At 49.5% G+C, this 17,864-nt stretch overlaps 11 protein-coding genes across 11 annotated transcripts; 8 read left to right on the top strand and 3 right to left on the bottom strand.

Moving 5' to 3' along the window:
* Positions 1-715: 715 nt before the first annotated feature.
* Positions 716-1,761, top strand: N7506_006040 (uncharacterized protein; the record flags this gene model as incomplete). The annotated part of the gene is made up of 2 exons (XM_056955333.1): positions 716-923; positions 989-1,761. 2 exons carry the CDS (start codon positions 716-718, stop codon positions 1,759-1,761), a joined length of 981 nt encoding a protein of 326 aa, XP_056809667.1.
* A 666-nt stretch (positions 1,762-2,427) lies between these two features.
* N7506_006039 (CAZyme family GT90) lies at positions 2,428-3,560 on the top strand (the record flags this gene model as incomplete). The annotated part of the gene is made up of 2 exons (XM_056955332.1): positions 2,428-2,586; positions 2,655-3,560. 2 exons carry the CDS (start codon positions 2,428-2,430, stop codon positions 3,558-3,560), a joined length of 1,065 nt encoding a protein of 354 aa, XP_056809666.1.
* A 716-nt stretch (positions 3,561-4,276) lies between these two features.
* N7506_006038 (uncharacterized protein) lies at positions 4,277-4,754 on the top strand (the record flags this gene model as incomplete). The annotated part of the gene is made up of 2 exons (XM_056955331.1): positions 4,277-4,291; positions 4,341-4,754. The coding sequence occupies 2 exons, from the start codon at positions 4,277-4,279 to the stop codon at positions 4,752-4,754; spliced, it is 429 nt and encodes a 142-aa protein (XP_056809665.1).
* A 1,536-nt stretch (positions 4,755-6,290) lies between these two features.
* Positions 6,291-6,956, top strand: N7506_006037 (MARVEL domain-containing protein; the record flags this gene model as incomplete). The annotated part of the gene is made up of 3 exons (XM_056955330.1): positions 6,291-6,326; positions 6,378-6,617; positions 6,666-6,956. 3 exons carry the CDS (start codon positions 6,291-6,293, stop codon positions 6,954-6,956), a joined length of 567 nt encoding a protein of 188 aa, XP_056809664.1.
* A 198-nt stretch (positions 6,957-7,154) lies between these two features.
* On the bottom strand, positions 7,155-8,592 carry N7506_006036 (cation efflux family protein family; the record flags this gene model as incomplete). Its single annotated transcript, XM_056955329.1, has 2 exons — positions 7,155-8,225; positions 8,290-8,592. Coding segments are annotated over 2 exons (1,374 nt in total), but the record flags the coding sequence as incomplete, so codon positions are not given.
* Positions 8,593-9,002: 410 nt separating this feature from the next.
* On the bottom strand, positions 9,003-10,654 carry N7506_006035 (glutamine synthetase family protein; the record flags this gene model as incomplete). Its single annotated transcript, XM_056955328.1, has 5 exons — positions 9,003-9,033; positions 9,086-9,763; positions 9,812-9,864; positions 9,916-10,178; positions 10,234-10,654. The coding sequence occupies 5 exons, from the start codon at positions 10,652-10,654 to the stop codon at positions 9,003-9,005; spliced, it is 1,446 nt and encodes a 481-aa protein (XP_056809662.1).
* A 449-nt stretch (positions 10,655-11,103) lies between these two features.
* Positions 11,104-12,001, top strand: N7506_006034 (type 1 glutamine amidotransferase; the record flags this gene model as incomplete). The annotated part of the gene is made up of 2 exons (XM_056955327.1): positions 11,104-11,350; positions 11,409-12,001. The coding sequence occupies 2 exons, from the start codon at positions 11,104-11,106 to the stop codon at positions 11,999-12,001; spliced, it is 840 nt and encodes a 279-aa protein (XP_056809661.1).
* A 336-nt stretch (positions 12,002-12,337) lies between these two features.
* N7506_006033 (aldehyde dehydrogenase family protein) lies at positions 12,338-13,900 on the top strand (the record flags this gene model as incomplete). The annotated part of the gene is made up of 5 exons (XM_056955326.1): positions 12,338-12,739; positions 12,791-13,263; positions 13,312-13,418; positions 13,475-13,734; positions 13,787-13,900. 5 exons carry the CDS (start codon positions 12,338-12,340, stop codon positions 13,898-13,900), a joined length of 1,356 nt encoding a protein of 451 aa, XP_056809660.1.
* A 664-nt stretch (positions 13,901-14,564) lies between these two features.
* N7506_006032 (oxidoreductase, short-chain dehydrogenase/reductase family) lies at positions 14,565-15,521 on the top strand (the record flags this gene model as incomplete). Its single annotated transcript, XM_056955325.1, has 3 exons — positions 14,565-14,614; positions 14,672-15,220; positions 15,281-15,521. The coding sequence occupies 3 exons, from the start codon at positions 14,565-14,567 to the stop codon at positions 15,519-15,521; spliced, it is 840 nt and encodes a 279-aa protein (XP_056809659.1).
* A 55-nt stretch (positions 15,522-15,576) lies between these two features.
* N7506_006031 (Zn(II)2Cys6 transcription factor) lies at positions 15,577-17,234 on the bottom strand (the record flags this gene model as incomplete). The annotated part of the gene is made up of 2 exons (XM_056955324.1): positions 15,577-16,404; positions 16,452-17,234. The coding sequence occupies 2 exons, from the start codon at positions 17,232-17,234 to the stop codon at positions 15,577-15,579; spliced, it is 1,611 nt and encodes a 536-aa protein (XP_056809658.1).
* Positions 17,235-17,352: 118 nt separating this feature from the next.
* Positions 17,353-17,754, top strand: N7506_006030 (uncharacterized protein; the record flags this gene model as incomplete). Its single annotated transcript, XM_056955323.1, has 1 exon — positions 17,353-17,754. One exon carries the CDS (start codon positions 17,353-17,355, stop codon positions 17,752-17,754), a length of 402 nt encoding a protein of 133 aa, XP_056809657.1.
* Between the last annotated feature and the right edge of the window lie 110 nt (positions 17,755-17,864).

Genomic DNA, 17,864 nt, shown 5'->3' with positions numbered 1-17,864 from the left:
CTGACTGAAGTGAGATAGATTTAATGAACGCTCAGCCGCAGGTCTAGACTTTGACCATGTCAATTGTGAGGATCAAGAAGGTGAGTGGGGATGAAAGAGGGACAATCAAAGCTGAGGCGTAAGAGTAAGGCAAAGGCTAGGCGAAAGTCATTGCAGATGCGGTTGGTATTCAGTAAGAAAAGATGGATGCAATCGAGCTTCAAGCTATCGTTGACAAGTCTCGCGATGACCAGGCCCATGGATTGATTGGCCTTGTCGTTTGTAATGCTCATCATGTGGTACTAGCTTTTAAAAAGTGAGAAACGACCAAGAGCTCGGACGCAGCATTCGGTCTCATTCTTCAACGTCTGTTTGGCTTTGATATTGGTCAGTGGATTGTTAACAAGCTAATGCTGTCCGAGGCAAGATGTAGGTTTGTTTGCCTTTTGCTTCGTATTTATTGCAGCCAGTTTGAGTGTCAAAAAAAAAAAGACAAAGATCAATGCCATACGAGCTCAAAGAGGCGATTCAGGCTGATATGCTGAATGCCCAATTGGGTAATTACCTTGCGGGGTACGTCACCCGGAGATGCTCCGACTCCGGTGAGGGGCGAGTATAACCAAAACTCCATCTTCGAATCCCATCTTATTCCTCCAATGATCAAGCTCTCCACAGTCTATATTCAACTTGCTCTTTACGCCCCAAGCTAGCTCAAGACCCTCTCCAGCTCCTCACTATGTCAGGAATTCCCAACCTCCCAGAAACATTCGATGATCTGCCCGACAAGCGCCGCTTCTGGCCTGGAGCAGCGGGCACCGAAGAAGAAGGACTTGGCATGCTCCGTCTTCTGACCCCAGAAATTGTTGCACAAGCTGCACGGACCCAGATTCAAACAGGCGAGAGAGTATGTCTGAACTGGGACATGGAGAAGCTGAGTCCGCCAGGTAAACATGATCACAAAGCTTAGTTCCCACGCTGAAAAACACTCACCAATGGGCTTGATAAACAGGATTTGGCCGCAAGGCTTTCGAACATCGTGTGAAATGGGTCGCCGAGGGCGTTGCCTTTGATGACGAGTACCACTTTAACCCCCAACAATCCTCCCAGTGGGATGGTCTACGACACCACAATGCGCCGGCCCCAACGCCAGAAAACAAGGATCGAAGGGTATTTTATGGTGGGACTACAGCAGAGGAAATCCAAGACGAGAACTCCTCGCGTATTGGAATTGGATTCTGGGCGAAGAAAGGAATTGCTGGACGCGGTGTGTTGATCGACTATGTTTCATACGCGGCGAAGAAGGGAATCGAAGTGAACGCTCTCAGCAGACAAATGATTTCCCTGGACGAGGTGCTGGAAATCGCACGCGAATGCAACATTGAGTTCCAAAAGGGCGATATCTTTTTCCTTCGCGTTGGCTTGCCGGGAACGTGGGAGGCAATGTCATCCGAGGAGCGAGTGACTTATAGTCAACAGGCAATGCCGCAGCATGCCGGCATTGAACAAAGTGAGCGTGTGCTGCGCTTCGTGTGGGACAATCATTTCGCAGCTGTTGCGTCTGATGCGGTTAGTTTCGAGGTTTTCCCAGCTCTGAAGCCCGAGTTTGATTTGCATCACTACCTGCTGGCAGGGTGGGGCATTCCAATTGGTGAAATGTTTGATTTGGAGGAGTTGGCGGCGACATGCAAGCGGCTCGGCCGTTGGAGCTTCTTTATCTCAAGCAGTCCATTGAACTGCTCCCGAGGTGTATCCAGCCCGCCCAATTGTATGGCGATTTTCTAGACGCAAGGATATTCGGTCACTTTGGACATCTAAACGAATGAAAGACCAGTGCAAAATGAGTCGTTCTGGGGAAAGTGTTTGGTGAACTGATTCAAGACTCAAATGAACCCACCAATTGCAACGCGTGCCTTGGAAATGTGTTTTTTCATCCAACGCTAGGCATTTTAGGCCTTCGTTCCGGCCCACCCGACTGAGCCCCTTTTCGCTGTACAGCATTTCGCACAAATCTAGCGGGTTTACGGAGTAGAAATGAGGTAAAAGGTCAAGCTTAGTTCTCATCCCAGGTGTCTCGTTATAAAGTAGGCTGCAAAACATGCATTGGGCCTGTGTGTTGACACTCACAACGCCAAGGTCATAAACCACCAAAATCACCTAATCTCTCTTATCGTTTCCTTTTTTCTGGAGCCTTGCTGCTCTTCCAAGTTTCTTCTTGAAATAATTTTTTTTTCTTTTCTGGAAATGCCAGCGGTAATCAGACTGCTGGCACGATTTTGGCCTGTCATTCTCTTACTGCTGGGGATCTGCTCATTTGGTCTGTTATACACACCACAGCCACCACGGCCTATCACCCACAATGGGGTACATGATACATTTCCCGCAAAAAAGCCAAATCGAAAACAATTATTCGATGGAAACTGGGTCTATGAGCGCGACAGAGATAATCTGATGCTCACCCAAGAGCAATGCACTCAAGCATTCCCGGATCTATACTCCGAGATTGTTCGCGCTAGAGACGATCGCAAATCGCGGCTGATCAGCATCAAAGAACTCGACAACATCCCGACCCGAAATGGGTATATTCGCGCTATGATATATGACCAACAGGTAAATAATACTATTTCCATATCTTACAGCCTTCGTTGTATGAAGATCATCACTGAAACATAACCTAGCTATATGTCATCGACAAACAAGGCTCTATCTGGTCCCGTGATAAAGCGACCCTGTCAGCTATAAATCGAGCAATCTGGTCATCACCAGAGCCGCTGCCTAATATCGAATTTGCGTTCAACACAGACGACTCTGTCGATGGATTGCCGCTATGGGGATATGCCCGCCGCGCCAAGGATAAGGCTATATGGCTAATCCCCGATTTCGGATTTTGGTCATGGCCCGAAACCAAGGCCGGATCTACTCGCGAGGTACAAGCGAAAGCCGAGTGGGCAGAAGAAGAAGGTTTGACCTGGGAGAATAAAACGGCAAAGCTTCTTTGGCGCGGAGTACCCAAAATGGGCCCTAAAATCCGGGATAAGCTCATGCAGGTGACACAGGATAAGCCCTGGGCGGACGTCAAAGCCCTCGTGTGGGATGATAAAAACAGCTTGTCGAATGATTATAAGACTATGCCACAACATTGCGAATATCAGTATGTTGCCCAGACGGAGGGCAACACATACTCTGGCCGTCTGAAGTATCTGCAAAGCTGCAGAAGCGTCATCATCTCGCACAAGCTTGATTGGATCCAGCATTATTACCACCTTATGAAATCTTCTGGGCCCGAGCAAAACTTTGTCGAAGTTAGGCGAGATTGGTCGGATTTGGAGAAGACTATGGAACATTTTTTGTCCCATGACGAAGAAGCGAAGAGAATTGCGGACAGTAGCGTCAAGACTTTCCGCGAAAGGTACCTGACTTCTGCAGCAGAGATGTGCTATTGGCGTCGTTTAATACAGGAGTGGAAACAAGTGCTCGACTTTGAGCCTGAATTCTTTAAGATGGTGGATGGAAAAAAGGATTGGAGAGGGATCCCTGTGGAGAGCTTTTTGTTGATGGGAGAGGTGAAATACGACCCTCGATGAGATAAATGAGCTAAAATTAGAGTCCTCATTCAACCAAGTTCTCGATATAGCGTTCGTAGTCTTTCAGAACTGGATACATGGGAAGTTTGAGTTTGCAACGGAAGATATAGCAGTGGGAAACGATTCGGGCACCACGACGCGCATAAATTTGCAGACCATTTCAAAAGGACGCAGAGAAAACCAGTGGGAAATGGCAATCTTAATTCGCCATCCAGTCTTCGCTCTGCTACCCTTTGGACAAGAAAACATTGGTCAATCACTATACATACATACAATGGCTAGGTATGCCAGGGCGTTACCACGGGTAGCTGTGAAAAGCCAAGGCTTTGAAGGACTGGAGGAGCAGATACTTGTTGGTCCCCATTCCCGGGGTAGATCAGGATCTACGAGCTACCAAAGGTGTGTTGGCTTCCCAGATCATCGCATTCCAGCCCTTTCTGATTCCACCCCTCCACACCCTTCCCTTTAAACAAGTGTTGGATCTTCAATTTGTTTTGCACATTCCACATGTCCGAAAGGGCAATGTTATGGTAAAGGCCATGGCTAACAACGATCCTCACGTGCCATTGCTACAGGGTTACTCACATAAATAACATGAGATGCAGTTGCGTGCTAATCTATCACACATTTTTATTTCCGCAAGCCACTTTCATTCAAGCCAATCCCAAGCCGGAGAATCACCTTCTTTTTAAGATAACCCACAATATTTAATCAAAATGCACTTCACCAAGGTATGTTTCCCACAAGCCTGAATATAGCCACATCATTAACACACTTCAGACCCTTGCCTCCGTGGCCGCTTTCTCCATGACTGCTTACGCAGCTCTCCCCGTTGCCAGCATTGAGTTCCAGTCCTGGGAGCAGTGTGACATCGGCGCTCCTGCCACTGGCACCCCCAAGTTCACTGCGGATATCACCGCCACTCCTGTCACTTGCGACAAGACTCCAGTCAACCGTGAATGGAGCATCAACAACTACGCCTTCAAGGCTCACCTTGACACCAAGGATGCCCACCTCTGCCACGGCCTCATTGTCTGGAACAACGACGGCTGCTCAGGCAAGCCCAAGCACTTCGTTCCCTTCGGTGGCTTCGGCGAGGCCATTGAGGGCACATGTCTCCCCGATGACCTGGACACTGGTTACGTTTCCTTCAAGCTTGCTTGTGAGGGCTTCCCTTCTGATTTCTACATTTGATGTGTATACCATAATTACCGGGGTTACCATGTGGATTCTGTGAAGGTCTTGGATTGGCGGCGGATAGCTACTCTCCTTAATTTTCCATGTGTCTTATTGCTTCATATTAATCACGGGCGTTCCTTCATGTACTCAGTAATTTCAAATAATCTTTTGTTACTCCTGAGCCACTCCCGGAAGCTCTAGTTCCAATATGCTCTTTACGGGTGCTGAGTGCCTCGTGTGCGTAGTATTCAGTGTGAGACATGTTTCACAGTTATTGCTGTATTCATATAGTAGGATCCAGTAGTCTTGTCTTGGTGTTTAGAGTCCCGAGAAAGATACTACATCGCTGCCTAAACACGAGCAAAGCTTGCACATATCCACTTTGAGCAAACCGTAGTGAATCAATCTCAAAATCTACGACCGTTTCTAAGCCTAGAAACTTAATGAATATTCGATCGGATCAGATACAGTACGCTTGCTTGGATGGGAGGGTGGGTATGTCTTTTACCTAGGCTGCTTCGAGGAAAGTTCTTAAACTATGAGTATTCCCGAGGCCATCTACGCCCGTGACAGTATAACCAAATAAAAGCAAAATATATATATATTTAACCCTAGACTTGGTAACATTTTTAGATTCCAGGGTTATCCTTGGCACTTGTTTTGTCGTTTTTCTGTTTCATCCGCCCTTGAATGTATTTCCTAGCCTTATTGCGGAATGAAAAGAACTCCAAGGTTGCAACTATATACAGAACATGACCAACAGCCTACCTATTCGACCAAGATTGATCGCCCAAGGCCAACATCAAAAAGGAATATGGGACTCTGACCCTGAAAACTCAGGACCCACAGATCGACAAAATACTGACTAAAAATATTTCATTCTATGACGATCCCACGTCACTGCGCCCTGGAGGCTTTTTCCAAGGCAGAGACGTAAATTCTCTGGGTCGGTTTACGCCGTTTCATCGTCGTGGGGCTAGGCTGTGAAAACACGAGGTTATTTCTTCTATGCAGTTTCATGTCAACGTCGCGCTTGGCAATTCTCGAGACCATGTCATCTCTATCCTCCTACAGTGGCTGAAAGAATTGTTTCTAAAAGCAAAATTGCAGAAAGAAATTCGCAGGACCAAAACTTTCGTTGCCAAACCCACCGGGCTCGTATAAGAGCGTGGCCCCAATGCCCCATATGCAACGAGTCATAGGATGACCCGGGCAAAGATCTTGAACTGGTGGTTCATGAAAGGTTAAGATCGTCATCCGATCTTCATCAAGCACTAATTAGTTCTCGCCCCGACAGGGTAAATGCATCCGAAGGATGGCCCCCAAGTCGCGTGTCCTTCCAATGTAAAGTTTGATTTTGCGGCTCAAGCACGCGCAACGATGAGATAAAAAAAAAGGCTGTGCGAACAAGGCTGTGAACCAGGGTGGATTTGTAGATCTGGGGTTGTGGATAATAAATCCCCTGGCACCCCCTTCAGGGGTTACTTTATTTCAACTTTTAGCAACCTAAATATCTCTGCTTCAGGCTAAACCTGAGCTCAAGCATTCACGATGATTTCATATAATGCTGGTATTCGCGTCGTCCAGGTACGTTGCTGTCGCACCTCGGTCTACACAACACTGCTAACATCAGGATAGCTGGTCTTCGGCCTCGTCATCTTCAGTCTATCTCTCAGTCTTGCAAGGGGGCAAGTGATCGAGTCTATACCGTCTGAGACTATCTATGCAGCTTTCGCTGGCGGTCTCGGTATCGTAGCCGCACTGCTTGGCAATGCTGCTATCTCGGAGACCTCTTTTAATGGTCCCCTTCTTTGGATTGTGGACGGTGTTACTGGCCTGGCACTATTTGCTGGTGGTGTTGTGAGTATCCCTTACGTGGTATGCCACATGCGACGAAGCTAATGTCCTATTTTCTCGATCATGAAGATCTTTGCTGTTCGACTGCATGGAACTAGATGCTCGAGCTGGCTTACCACTTATCAAAATGTTCTGCTCAGCGGCGGCTGCGAGTACGAAGATCTAGGAACTCGCTCAAATTGCTGGTATGACAGTGCGCACTTAAAATCTAGGTGTGCCGCCGCTACTGCGGATACTGTCTTCATGTTCTTGACTTTTATTGTGTGCATCGGTGCTCTCGTCACCACAGACAGAGGAACGAGTCGCGGCTGGAGGCCTGTCTGGCACAAGCAAATGTCGGAGGTGAAATTGGAAAAATAGAGGCTGACGCGTTGGATCCGGGAACGCGTGTAACGATTGCGACAACTTCTCATTTATATACCCTTTTAATTTTGAACAACTACGGATCAGATCATTTTCACCAATTCAACCGTGGAAGAAGTAAAATTCATTTTGTACAAGGGTATGCCATAAATGAAAATATAAAGATAGGCAATCAATAAAACATCGGAGAAAATATCAGGCTCGTTCGATGGTGAACTGTAAAGACACCTCCCATTTTTGGCCACCCCCACCGTAACCCCCACCCAATCGGTTACGGACCAAGCTAGTGATCTTTTCTCGGAGCCGAAGAAGGTTCTCTTCAGTTCCACCAACCCGTAGCTTGAGATTGGCCATGCATAGCCCGTAATGGACCTGCCAGAACCGAGCATCATCAATGCCGATCACAGCAGGGTCGGCTTCGATATCTTTAATGACATCAGATACTCCGGGACCAGAGTAGGACATGAGAAGCATGGAGCCAAGAGTCTTCACCAATCGCATGCCCAAGAAACACATGGAGAAGGCAATGGTTCCCGACAGGAGCTTGTCGAGCCAGTCATAGATGCGGATCGACACCAAGGGTAGCAATAGCAGGAGAGCGGAGCATGAGAGTGTCAGGAAGTGGGATGGATTGCTCAGGACGGACGGAAGTGACTGAATATACCCAAACCGCATGGCCTTCCCGATACGAGCATGGTTCTTGAGTCCGATCGCCGAAACCAGTGTTGAAGAGATAGCAAGAACGGCAGTTATATCAACACTGCCCAGTGAAACACGATCATGCTCGTGGGGGCGATGAGGCTCATGGCCGGACTTCTCCAGGAAATGTTGTAAGTTGTGCGATATGAGGTCCAGCCCCATAAACAGGAGAAGCACGGCCATTGCGAACCCAGCCAGAACCTCGGCTCGTTCAAGGCCAAATGGGTGGCGAATGCTGGATCGTTTCCAAACTTCGAAATTGCTCAGCACGTCCACTGCAACACACAGCAGAGCACCCAGGGAGTCGAAGAGGATCAAGTGCGATAAGGACGTCATGGCCAAAGACCCGTGCGCGGTCCATAGCGTGTATGCCGCAATTGACATATGACAAAGACTCCACCAGAAACGGGTCTTTTGATCTTTCGACATGCTGGATCGACATTCCTTCAATGTTGGTATAGGGAGGGAATTGGGGAGGGCGAGAGGGGCGCGCGGAGGTGGCTCGAGGAAGATCTGATGCGATATGCTACTATGTTTGTACTTGTGGCCACGACGCTGTCCAATGTTCTGCACAAGAAAAAGATCTATTAGTACCACATCCTGCCCTAGCATCAATTGAGGTTCCACTCACCGATTTGACGACCGGACTCTTCGCCATCACAGCAGTATCGAAATTGAATGGCCCCGCGGGGCTGTCGCCCGAGCCATTCTGAGTCGGCGAGGTCCCCAATCCGAAGGAGGCCTTGGTAGGGCTCAGCATATCTCTGCTCTCAGACTCCATGATACCCTTCGGGAAGGATGCCTTCAGCGGCGATAAGGAATCGCGACTGATGGGCATCCCTGAGGTGATCGTAGAGGCATGTTGATCATCGGGTGGCGGGGTGGGGGTGCGTGGTGGGATGGGGAGGGGGGAGGTTCGAAGCCATTGCGCTGGCTATGCGCACAGGATTCCTTGAAATGAGTCCCTATGTACACTTATGGACGATGAGATGGCCGTGTCAATCAGATGAACCCCGTGTTTCTGCCTCATCACGTGGGCGGCCTCAAGGTACCCGTGGATCCTAAACTCCCTCTAGGCCTGGAAGGGATTAGCGTGTTCTCCTATCGGCAGCCCAATCTCCCAGGCTTCCCACCTGGGCAGCTTCCCAGCTTGCAAGGTTGTGTACTCTTTATGTGCCCAGGTGTTTGACTTTACTTGATGGTCTTACAGGGATGTATATGCATATGCAAACCGATAGCTTGACTCGGCTTACTCCGTACTGAGACCTTATTCGATACAAGACTATAGGCTGCAGACATGCACAAAATCAAAGAACTCCATTGGCTGTGATATTTTAAATAAGTTTACACAATTTCGATGTACCGCTTGACCTCCCTGCAGGTGTGTTAGTTTAAAATCAACGAATGGCCTATTGGCTTGAACTTACCAGTCCGTGACAGCCTCCCTCCAAAGGCCCAACTCATGCTGTCTTGTCGCAGTGAAGAAATCCACAAACTCCCCACTTAGAATCTCGCGGGCAATGCTATTGGGGGCGACAAATCGATCCAGAGCTTTTTCGAGAGTATTAGGCAGCAGCTCGGGCCGCTCACCAGATTTGCGCGCTGACATGGGTGGCACCTTAATCTCAAGCTTCTTTTGCACACCCCTCCAGCCAGCTGCAAGGATGACACTCAAAGCGTAATGGGGATGGAGATCAGCTCCAGGGATACGGACTTCGAAGCGAGTCGCACCGGGCTTGCAGACTGGTGGTGTGATCAGACGAATTGAGGCAATCCGGTCCTCAAGTCCCCAGCTGATATGCACTGGTGCCCAGTAGTTCTCAACTAGGCGCTTATAAGAGTTGACTGTAGGTGCAAACAGAGGCATGATATCAGGAAGCGCTTCTAAGAGACCAGCAAGGAAGTGTCGCCCGGTGTCGGAGAGGTGTGCAATGTCTGACCACTGAGGGTTTGCCTCGGGTGTCTCTCGTGCGAAGAGATTCTTGCCATCCTTGTCGGCGAGTGAAATGTGGATATGTCCGGAGCTTCCAGGCATGCCCTGCATGGGCTTGGCCATGAAGCATGGAGTGACACCGTGATCCATTCCCAGTGATTTCGTCAGGAGCCTGTCGGAATGTTAGATTAAGATGGCTTCGACATGTTTCTACACTCACTTGAACATAGCGACCTTATCGGCCATCTCACTGATCTCGCAAACCTTGAGAGCCTGGGAAAATCATTGTTAGAAAGCTTTCTTATGATTGGAAGATGTACGTACTGCCTCATACACACCGGGCCCGCCCTCAGTGTGCCACCCCTCAATGCCGCAATTGATTTGAGCAGCGGTGTTGAAGATATCATAGAAGTATTTCTTGTTGGCGACAGGCCGTGTTGAGCTGTAGCAGAACATGCCGGCAGTAATGGGTCGAAGAGCACCGGGGGAGTTCTTTTCCAGGAAAGTGGCCAGGTTAGGGTGTTGGGAGCCTGCACTGCCATATCCGTCTTCGGAGGGGGTTTGGAAGTTCATGAACTCGAGTTCCACTGCTAAAGGTTAGCACACAAGTTTAATGCTGATGGTAAACATGTTTCATGGTACCTCCAGCCAATGCGTGGATTCCCTCTCCCGCAAGGTTATCGCATAGGCTCTTTAACAGGCTTCTCCCGTCCGCTGAAACTGGGGTTGTGTCATCGAGGAACCTCACAAGGAAGAATGGGATATTCTCTTCCCACGGCAGGCGACGGAAAGAATTGAGGTCCGGGATAGCCAGGAAATCAGCGTATCCTGACTCTGGAGGCGCAACTCGTGCATTGGTTGTCCATAGCATATCGTGCATATCCCAGCCAAAGAGGGCTGAACTGAAACCAAAACCCTTTTCCGCAATCCCAAGGAACTTCTCTTTGGCCATCACCTTGCCGCGTAGTACGCCATCGCTGTCAATGCCGGCGACCTTGACCTTGATGTCATCGGCAAGAAGTTGGGGGAGGGATTCCACAGTAATCATGGTAGGCGTAATCATTATATGGAAACTGTACAGGAAGCAAAGCTTGTCAATTTCAATTGAGATAAATTGGAGACAAGAGAATCCTCTGGGCTACATTGCGTAGCTTTATACAATTTACACAATTGCGTGAATTGTGGACCATTGAGGACACGGCGGGCCGAGCTTCTGGATAGCATAAATCCCGCGCCGCATCTCTGGTCAAGAACAACCCCGCGCGGCTTTGAGCGGGAGCGCGCATCGCGACGTGCAAAGGACGTAGAAAGATGAAGCTCCGAGAGCTCTCGCGACGAGCATCCGCGGTCCGCGCTGTGGGGTGCAGTGGCGCGCTTATCGGAGCCTTATCGATAAGACGCCGATCGTCCCAGCTGGAGGGTTGGTCAACGAGGAGTGTACGATGTCGAGTAATTCATAACATAACGATAGAAACCACCGCTTGCATTTACCGACAAGTCCTGAGTCCAACTATGTCAAATCCTGTCCACATGAACATCGCCATTCTGGTGTGCGATACGCCTCTCCCACCTGTCGTCGCAAAGTATGGCGACTACTTCGCCATGTTCCAGGGCCTTCTGGGTCAGGGCTTCCGCGACTTGGATCTCAGCCAGGAGGCTCTCAAAGACGTCAAATTGACATTCAAGGAGCACCAAATGGTCAATATGGATCCATTACCTGAAATTGGAAGTGTTGATGCGATGCTCATCACTGGAAGCAGTGAGTTTCATACACGGTGGTACAGGACCATAACCTTAGACTGATCAATCTCACGCAGAACACGATGCTTGGGCCGATGATCCATGGATTCTCCGACTCACCGAATTCATACAAAGCGCCGTGAATCTTCATAATATACCAGTTGTCGGAGTATGCTTTGGGCATCAGATCCTCGCACGAGCCCTAGGGGCGAAAGTAGGCAGGAGCGATGCTGGATGGGAGATATCAGCGGGAAAGATCGATTTGACCGAGACCGGAAAGCAAATTTTTGGCAAAGACACCTTGGTAAGTAGTCTTTGGGAGACATTAATCACACATGATCCTGATTGTCCGCAGAGCATTCACCAAATGCACCGAGATATAGTCATCGGCGCGCCTCCAGCTGGGTGTGTAAATCTTGCAACAAGCTCATTATGCGACATCCAGGGCCTCTACTCCCCGGGCAGACTGTTATCGGTACAGGGCCATCCTGAGTTCAACGAAGGTATCATGTCTTTCATTCTGGAAGCCCGACATGATAATGGTGTCTTTGACGATGAGCTGTACAAGGATGGTCTGTCCCGGGCGGGTGACCATCAAGATGGCAGATTGATAGCACGTACTATGGCCAAGTTTATGCTGGATACGAAGATAACTAGTTTGAGGAAATGAATGTAGAGGACATTGAAGGAGCCTGTGATGAGAAATGAGAAACGAGATCATTCCAAGGTTAATTTCGGACCTGAGAAGAGGGTAAATTGAAATTAATACTCCAAATGTCATCATGAATACAAGAATTGTCTATAATAAGAACAAAATTCGATTTCAACTAAAGCAGGGATCGTAGAATGTAGATAATAGAGGGCAAGAAAAGTGGAATCCGGCGCGCCGGGCTCGTTGCGATAACGCCGGAGCTGCAACCGCGGCCCCGCGCTATAAAGCCCTCGTCCCCCCCCCCGGGGCCACCTTCGACTAAGTCAAATTCTTAACATCACCTTACGACCCAAAATGTCAAACAACATTCGAACAATCAACCCCGCAACCCACGAGGTCATCTTTGAACAAGCTGGCACTTCTCTTGAAGAAGCCATCCAGGTGGCTGCCACTTCAAAGAAGGCCTTCAAGTCTTATCAAAACACCACTTTGGGCGAGAGGAAGAATATTGTCAAGCGATTTCTTGACATCGTCGAGAAGAACCGAGATGAGCTAGCCAGTGAGCTTACACTTCAAATGGGTCGGCCGATCCGCTACTGCGCTGGTGAAATCAACACCATGCGTCTGCGTGCCGAATACTTGATGGACATCGCCGACGAGAGTCTATCCGATTTGCCTGGTCGGGCTGAGGCTGGGTTCCGCCGGTCTGTCAAGCGAGTTCCCCTCGGCCCAGTTCTTATTGCTGGGGCTTGGAATGTGAGTATACCATGTCATTGAATAATTTGATGAGGCTAACATGGACCGAAGTACCCATATTTGACTACTGTCAACGCACTTGTTCCAGCTCTTTTAGCCGGTAACAGTGTGATCCTGCGCCCCTCACCTCAGACTCCGCTGTTTGGAAACAAGATGCTCGACTTCTTCACCGAGGCTGGACTCCCGTCCGATGTTCTCCAAATTGTCCACATTGGAAATCTCGATGTATTGGATCAAGTCGCGCAAATTCCTGACGTTCAATCCGTATCCTTCACTGGCTCGACTGCTGGTGGAATCAGGCTGAGAGAGGCGACGGCTCGTCACATCAAGCCAGTCAACCTTGAGCTTGGTGGTAACGACCCCGCCTATGTTCGGCCTGACGTGGATGTGAAGCATGTTGCAGAGCAGCTTGTGGACGGAGCTGTCTTCAACTCTGGACAGAGTTGTTGCTCTATTGAGCGCGTCTATGTGCACGAGAAAGTATACGATGAGTTCTTGCGTGCTGTGCAAGCAGAGCTGAGCTCGTGAGTACAAACTTTTCAACTTAATTATACTGTGCTAATACGCTCTAGTTACAAACTTGGCGACCCGAAGGATCAAACCACAACCACCGGCCCTGTCATCTCAGCACAAGCGGTTGAGAAGATCACGGCGCATGTTAAGGATGCATTGGTCAAGGGTGCTGTTGTTTCCACACCTGAAAACTCAAGCTTCCAGGTGGAGAGTAATTCCCAGACCCAAAAGGAAACTTCGTGGCTCCCATTGTGTTGACCAACGTCAACCACACCATGGCTACCATGAAGGAAGAAACATTCGGCCCCGTTATGCCCATTATGAAAGTATCAAGTGACGATGAGGCGGTGGAGCTGATGAACGATAGTGACTTTGGTCTGACTGCCAGTGTTTGGACCAAGGACATCGCGCGTGGAGAAGAGTTGATTGATCGCATTGAAGCGGGCACAGTGTTCATCAACCGCTGTGACTACCCAAGCCCAGTAAGTGACTGTGCCGAAGAGACTCTCGTTGAATGCTAACCCAAGATGTCAGGATCTTGCCTGGACTGGTTGGAAGACTTCGGGCCTCGGTTGCACCCTTGGCCCACGAGGCTATGATGGATTCACCAAATTGAAGAGCTATCACATTAAGGATGGTTCATCATGAGTATACAGTATGTAGTTAATTAGTTTTAAGATAGAATTACGCCTGAATTGAGTCTTAGGATATCCATGGATGAATCCTACTTTGTGTCTGAGATTTAAACCTTTGTAGAATTTTGAATGCTCCAAATTGTATTGCTCACCACGATACTTGTTATTTCCCAAATAAGTACGGAGCGATCTACGTGGCCCAATTTGTTACTCATGAATTCACATTGAAGTGTCTACACCGAAGCCTATAGCTTTACCTGTGATGACTGTTCTTGTTGCGCTGTCATAACCCCACAGCGCGGTTCCGGACCGCGCTGGCCCACCCTGAGAGCGCGGCAAAGATACCACGATATTCCAACGGTTCATGCAAAAGAGATCTTAGTACTTTACCTAACAGCTACCCCTCATGCCCCGCAGCGCGAGCTCGCCGCGCGCCGTCGCATGGCGGGGGTATTAGGACCGCGATACTAAAGCTTCCGAGACCGCGGCAGTGGAGCAAGATAGACATCTGTAGATTTCCGATAGCCACGTGAACCGGGTTAATCGAAAACTGGAGTTGCAGGAGCTATAAATTGAAGAAGCTAGCGGTCGCAAGCTTGTCTAGTTTCATTATCTCCAATTGCTTTGACTTCTCCAATTTCACTTCGTTTTCTTCTAACACATAACATCAAATCAACATGGTTGGCAGACTTGAAGGCAAGAATGCCATCATCACTGGCGCGGCTGGGTATGTTATGATTTATCACTCCATGTAGCAGAAGCTTGGAAGCTGACGTTCTCCCAGAGGCATTGGCCTCGAAACCACAATTCTCTTCCTCCGCGAGGGCGCATCGGTCCTGATGACAGACATCAGCGACGAGGGTCTCACCAAAGCCCTTGATAAAGTCAATAATATCCTCCCCGCCTCATCCCGCACCGGAAAGGTCGAGACCAAGGCCGTCGACGTCTCCAACGAATCCCAGATCGAAGCTGCAGTGGCACACCTGGACTCCTGGGGTGGACTTGATGTCATCTTCAATAATGCCGGTATCATGCATCCCAAAGATGGCGACTCGGAGGAATGTCCCGAAGAGATCTGGGACCGAACAATGAATATCAACGTGAAGGGTGTTTGGTTTGGCTCAAAGCATGCTGTGCGTGCTTTCAGAAAGCATGGCAAAAAGCGCGCTAGCGTGATCAACACTGCTTCGATGGTGGCGTTGGTTGGAGCTGCTACCCCACAGTTGGCATACACTGCCAGTAAAGGTGCTGTCCTTGCCATGACAAGGGAGCTGGCAATTGTCCATGCCCGAGAGGGATTCCGATTCAACTCTCTTTGCCCCGCGCCTCTTAAGTAAGTCCTTATTGCTCCGCGACCAGTGACAGATGAAACGATGGCTGACGATTTGTTCAGCACACCCCTGCTGCAGGATTGGCTTGGTGACGATAAGGAGAAGCGGTTCCGTCGTGAGGTCCATTTCCCTTCTGGCCGCTTTGGAGAGGCTATCGAGCAAGCCCATGCTGTGGTGTTCCTTGCTAGCGACGAGAGCAGCTTCGTCAATGCGACCGACTTCGTCGTTGATGGTGGCTTGACAAAGGCTTATGTGACACCCGAGGGCCCAGCGACGGAGGCACCGAAGAACCAAGCAGCATAAGGAAGAATGGTTGAATTAATTGTACATAATATGAGTAACAGAATGACGATCAACATCACGCGAATGAAATCCATATTTGATTTTGCTGCATTGCGCGACAAATATTCCACGGTCCAGCCTCGGATGGGGGTAATTTCCACATTGCTTCGAGCAGAAGTAGTGTCCGATGCATGTTTCCAAGTCCAAATTTCTCGGTCATTGCATTCAGACGTCTTCGCAGACGTTCTTGCTGGTCGACGTTCAGGAGACAAGATCCGACCAATGCGATTGGCCAACAAAGACCCGAGTTGATACGCGCGTTTGGCGAAAGGTCATTGAGGTATGACATGGCCTCTGTGACTGCGTTATCTACCAACCCCCTATACATTCCGTCGGTGGTATATCGGAAACCCCCGAGAGAGGTGTATAGGTAGATCAATATAGCTTGCTGAAAGATCAAGCCCGCAAGGTAGACATCCCTCGGTACGTTGAGGTAAGGCGACCAGCGCAAGACCTGTGCCTGGATAGATGCAAACATGGCGAGATCATCGGCAGTTGGGACGACCGCCTGCGTGCCGTCCAAGGTCCACTGTCGGCCGAGATCAAAAATACATGGGATCAAGAGCAAGAGCTCCAGCCAACAGCCACACAAGTTGCCCACGTATTGAGTGCGTAGTAGTTCACGCGACCGTTCCTCAAGATCCAGGTTGAGGAACAGTTGCCCGCTAAACCGTGCATCGATTGATATCATGCTCACGGTGGCAGTGTATGTGTAGTATTCGATAACGAAATCTTTCAAATCGCGCGGCACTGCCGAGTCGCTTTGAGCAAGTAGCTTAACCAAAAGCGAGTTTGCCGCAGACAGATGATCGAATATTGTGCCATTCATGTCGCCTTTCGCGGTCTGGACTTGATCAGTTTCGGCAAACAGGCTTCGGTCAAATTGCTTACCTCAGTAAAACACATTAGCAGTGCCCCAACAAGGAGCATGAGCGGATTTGACTCCTTTCCGTCGATAAAATCAGTCACCCCACGGCGAAAATGTAGCAAGGCTTTGGAGTAGTGGCTGTGGGCGATAGTGTCGGAATCGTCCCGCGATCGGAACGCCCGGTGAGCGGCACTCTGAGTGATTACAAGCTGCAGCAACAGATCACTGGAGAAGGCCAAGGGCACAATCTGCACGAGAAAGGGGTTGACTGGTGTTGAGCCGTTTGCCATACAATCGGCCGTTGTGGCAAGATAATGGCTCAGAAGCTGATAAGACTCGGCGTCGTAACCGGGCAGCATCGACAAGCTGCGCGGTAACACATCTCCGGTCGAGATCGACGCGACAAGAGCATCGCTCGTACTGCTCATCGGAGAAGCTGTTGATATGCGACGCTCACGTGTCTCGTGCATCGCGTCCTCAATCTGATCACCGATCTCGGAGTTTGTGTTTGACACCACAGAGAGCGCCCGTTGCGATAAGGGGCTTCCAGAGAGTGCCGTTTCATTGAAAGGCTCAATACTTTCCAAAAGGCTCGGTCGGCGCTCTTCTGAAGCCGCTGTCTGGGTGATATCGTCCTGTCCTGAATCTCGCCTTCCCGAAACATCGGGCCACTGACAGCTCAGGTGATTGCGCTGACAACCGCCGCAGATAGGTCGAGTTTCATCGCACTTCTTCTTGCGTCGCCTGCATGACCAGCAACCCGTACGTACTCGCACGATTCGCTGTACACGTCGATCTGGTGGCATCTTGAGAAGAGTGCAGGTCGTTGGGAACTCCGAAGACCGCTAGGCACTGATAAGCACATTGTGGGGTAAAGTGGATTCACACCTCTCTTTTCGCCTCCTCGCCTTTCCCATTCTCAAAATGTCTTCCTTGGGTATTTACGTTGCAATTTTCAACGAAGGCGTGAACCAAGGTATCTACAAACATTGGGCGGTTTTCATTGATGGGCCAAACAAAACCACCCTTAACGCTTTGGGCTCGTCGACGAGATACTATTTTGATATGAGTACCTCGGACCCACGGGAATCTGAAGACCTCATCGACCTCATACATATGTGGAATGCGCCTGTTTCGAAAATGACGTCCATCGTGATGGCTGCCGAGAAAGCGCCAATTCACAATGAGTACCCGGGATACAACTGTCAAGACTATGTGCTCGAGCTTTTGAGCGATCTCGAGGCGAAAGGAATCATTGATTGCAAAGACGCTGGATACAAAAAGAAGAAGGCGGAATTGAGCAAACGACAAGAGGGGCTCGACTAGGACGCTGAGACTACCGCGTTACGCACATTGTGTATTGTATCACGCCGTGCCAAGTTAATGAACTCGCCGACACGGATACAGATCAAAACATCTGTTCTTCAGGGAAGAGG

This window comes from Penicillium brevicompactum (genome assembly GCF_028827555.1).
Source record: "Penicillium brevicompactum strain IBT 35665 chromosome Unknown utg000005l_segment0_segment0, whole genome shotgun sequence".
Lineage (NCBI taxonomy): Eukaryota > Fungi > Ascomycota > Eurotiomycetes > Eurotiales > Aspergillaceae > Penicillium > Penicillium brevicompactum.
The sequence above is the reverse complement of the archived record's forward strand: the minus strand, read 5'-3'. Positions and strand labels throughout refer to the sequence as shown.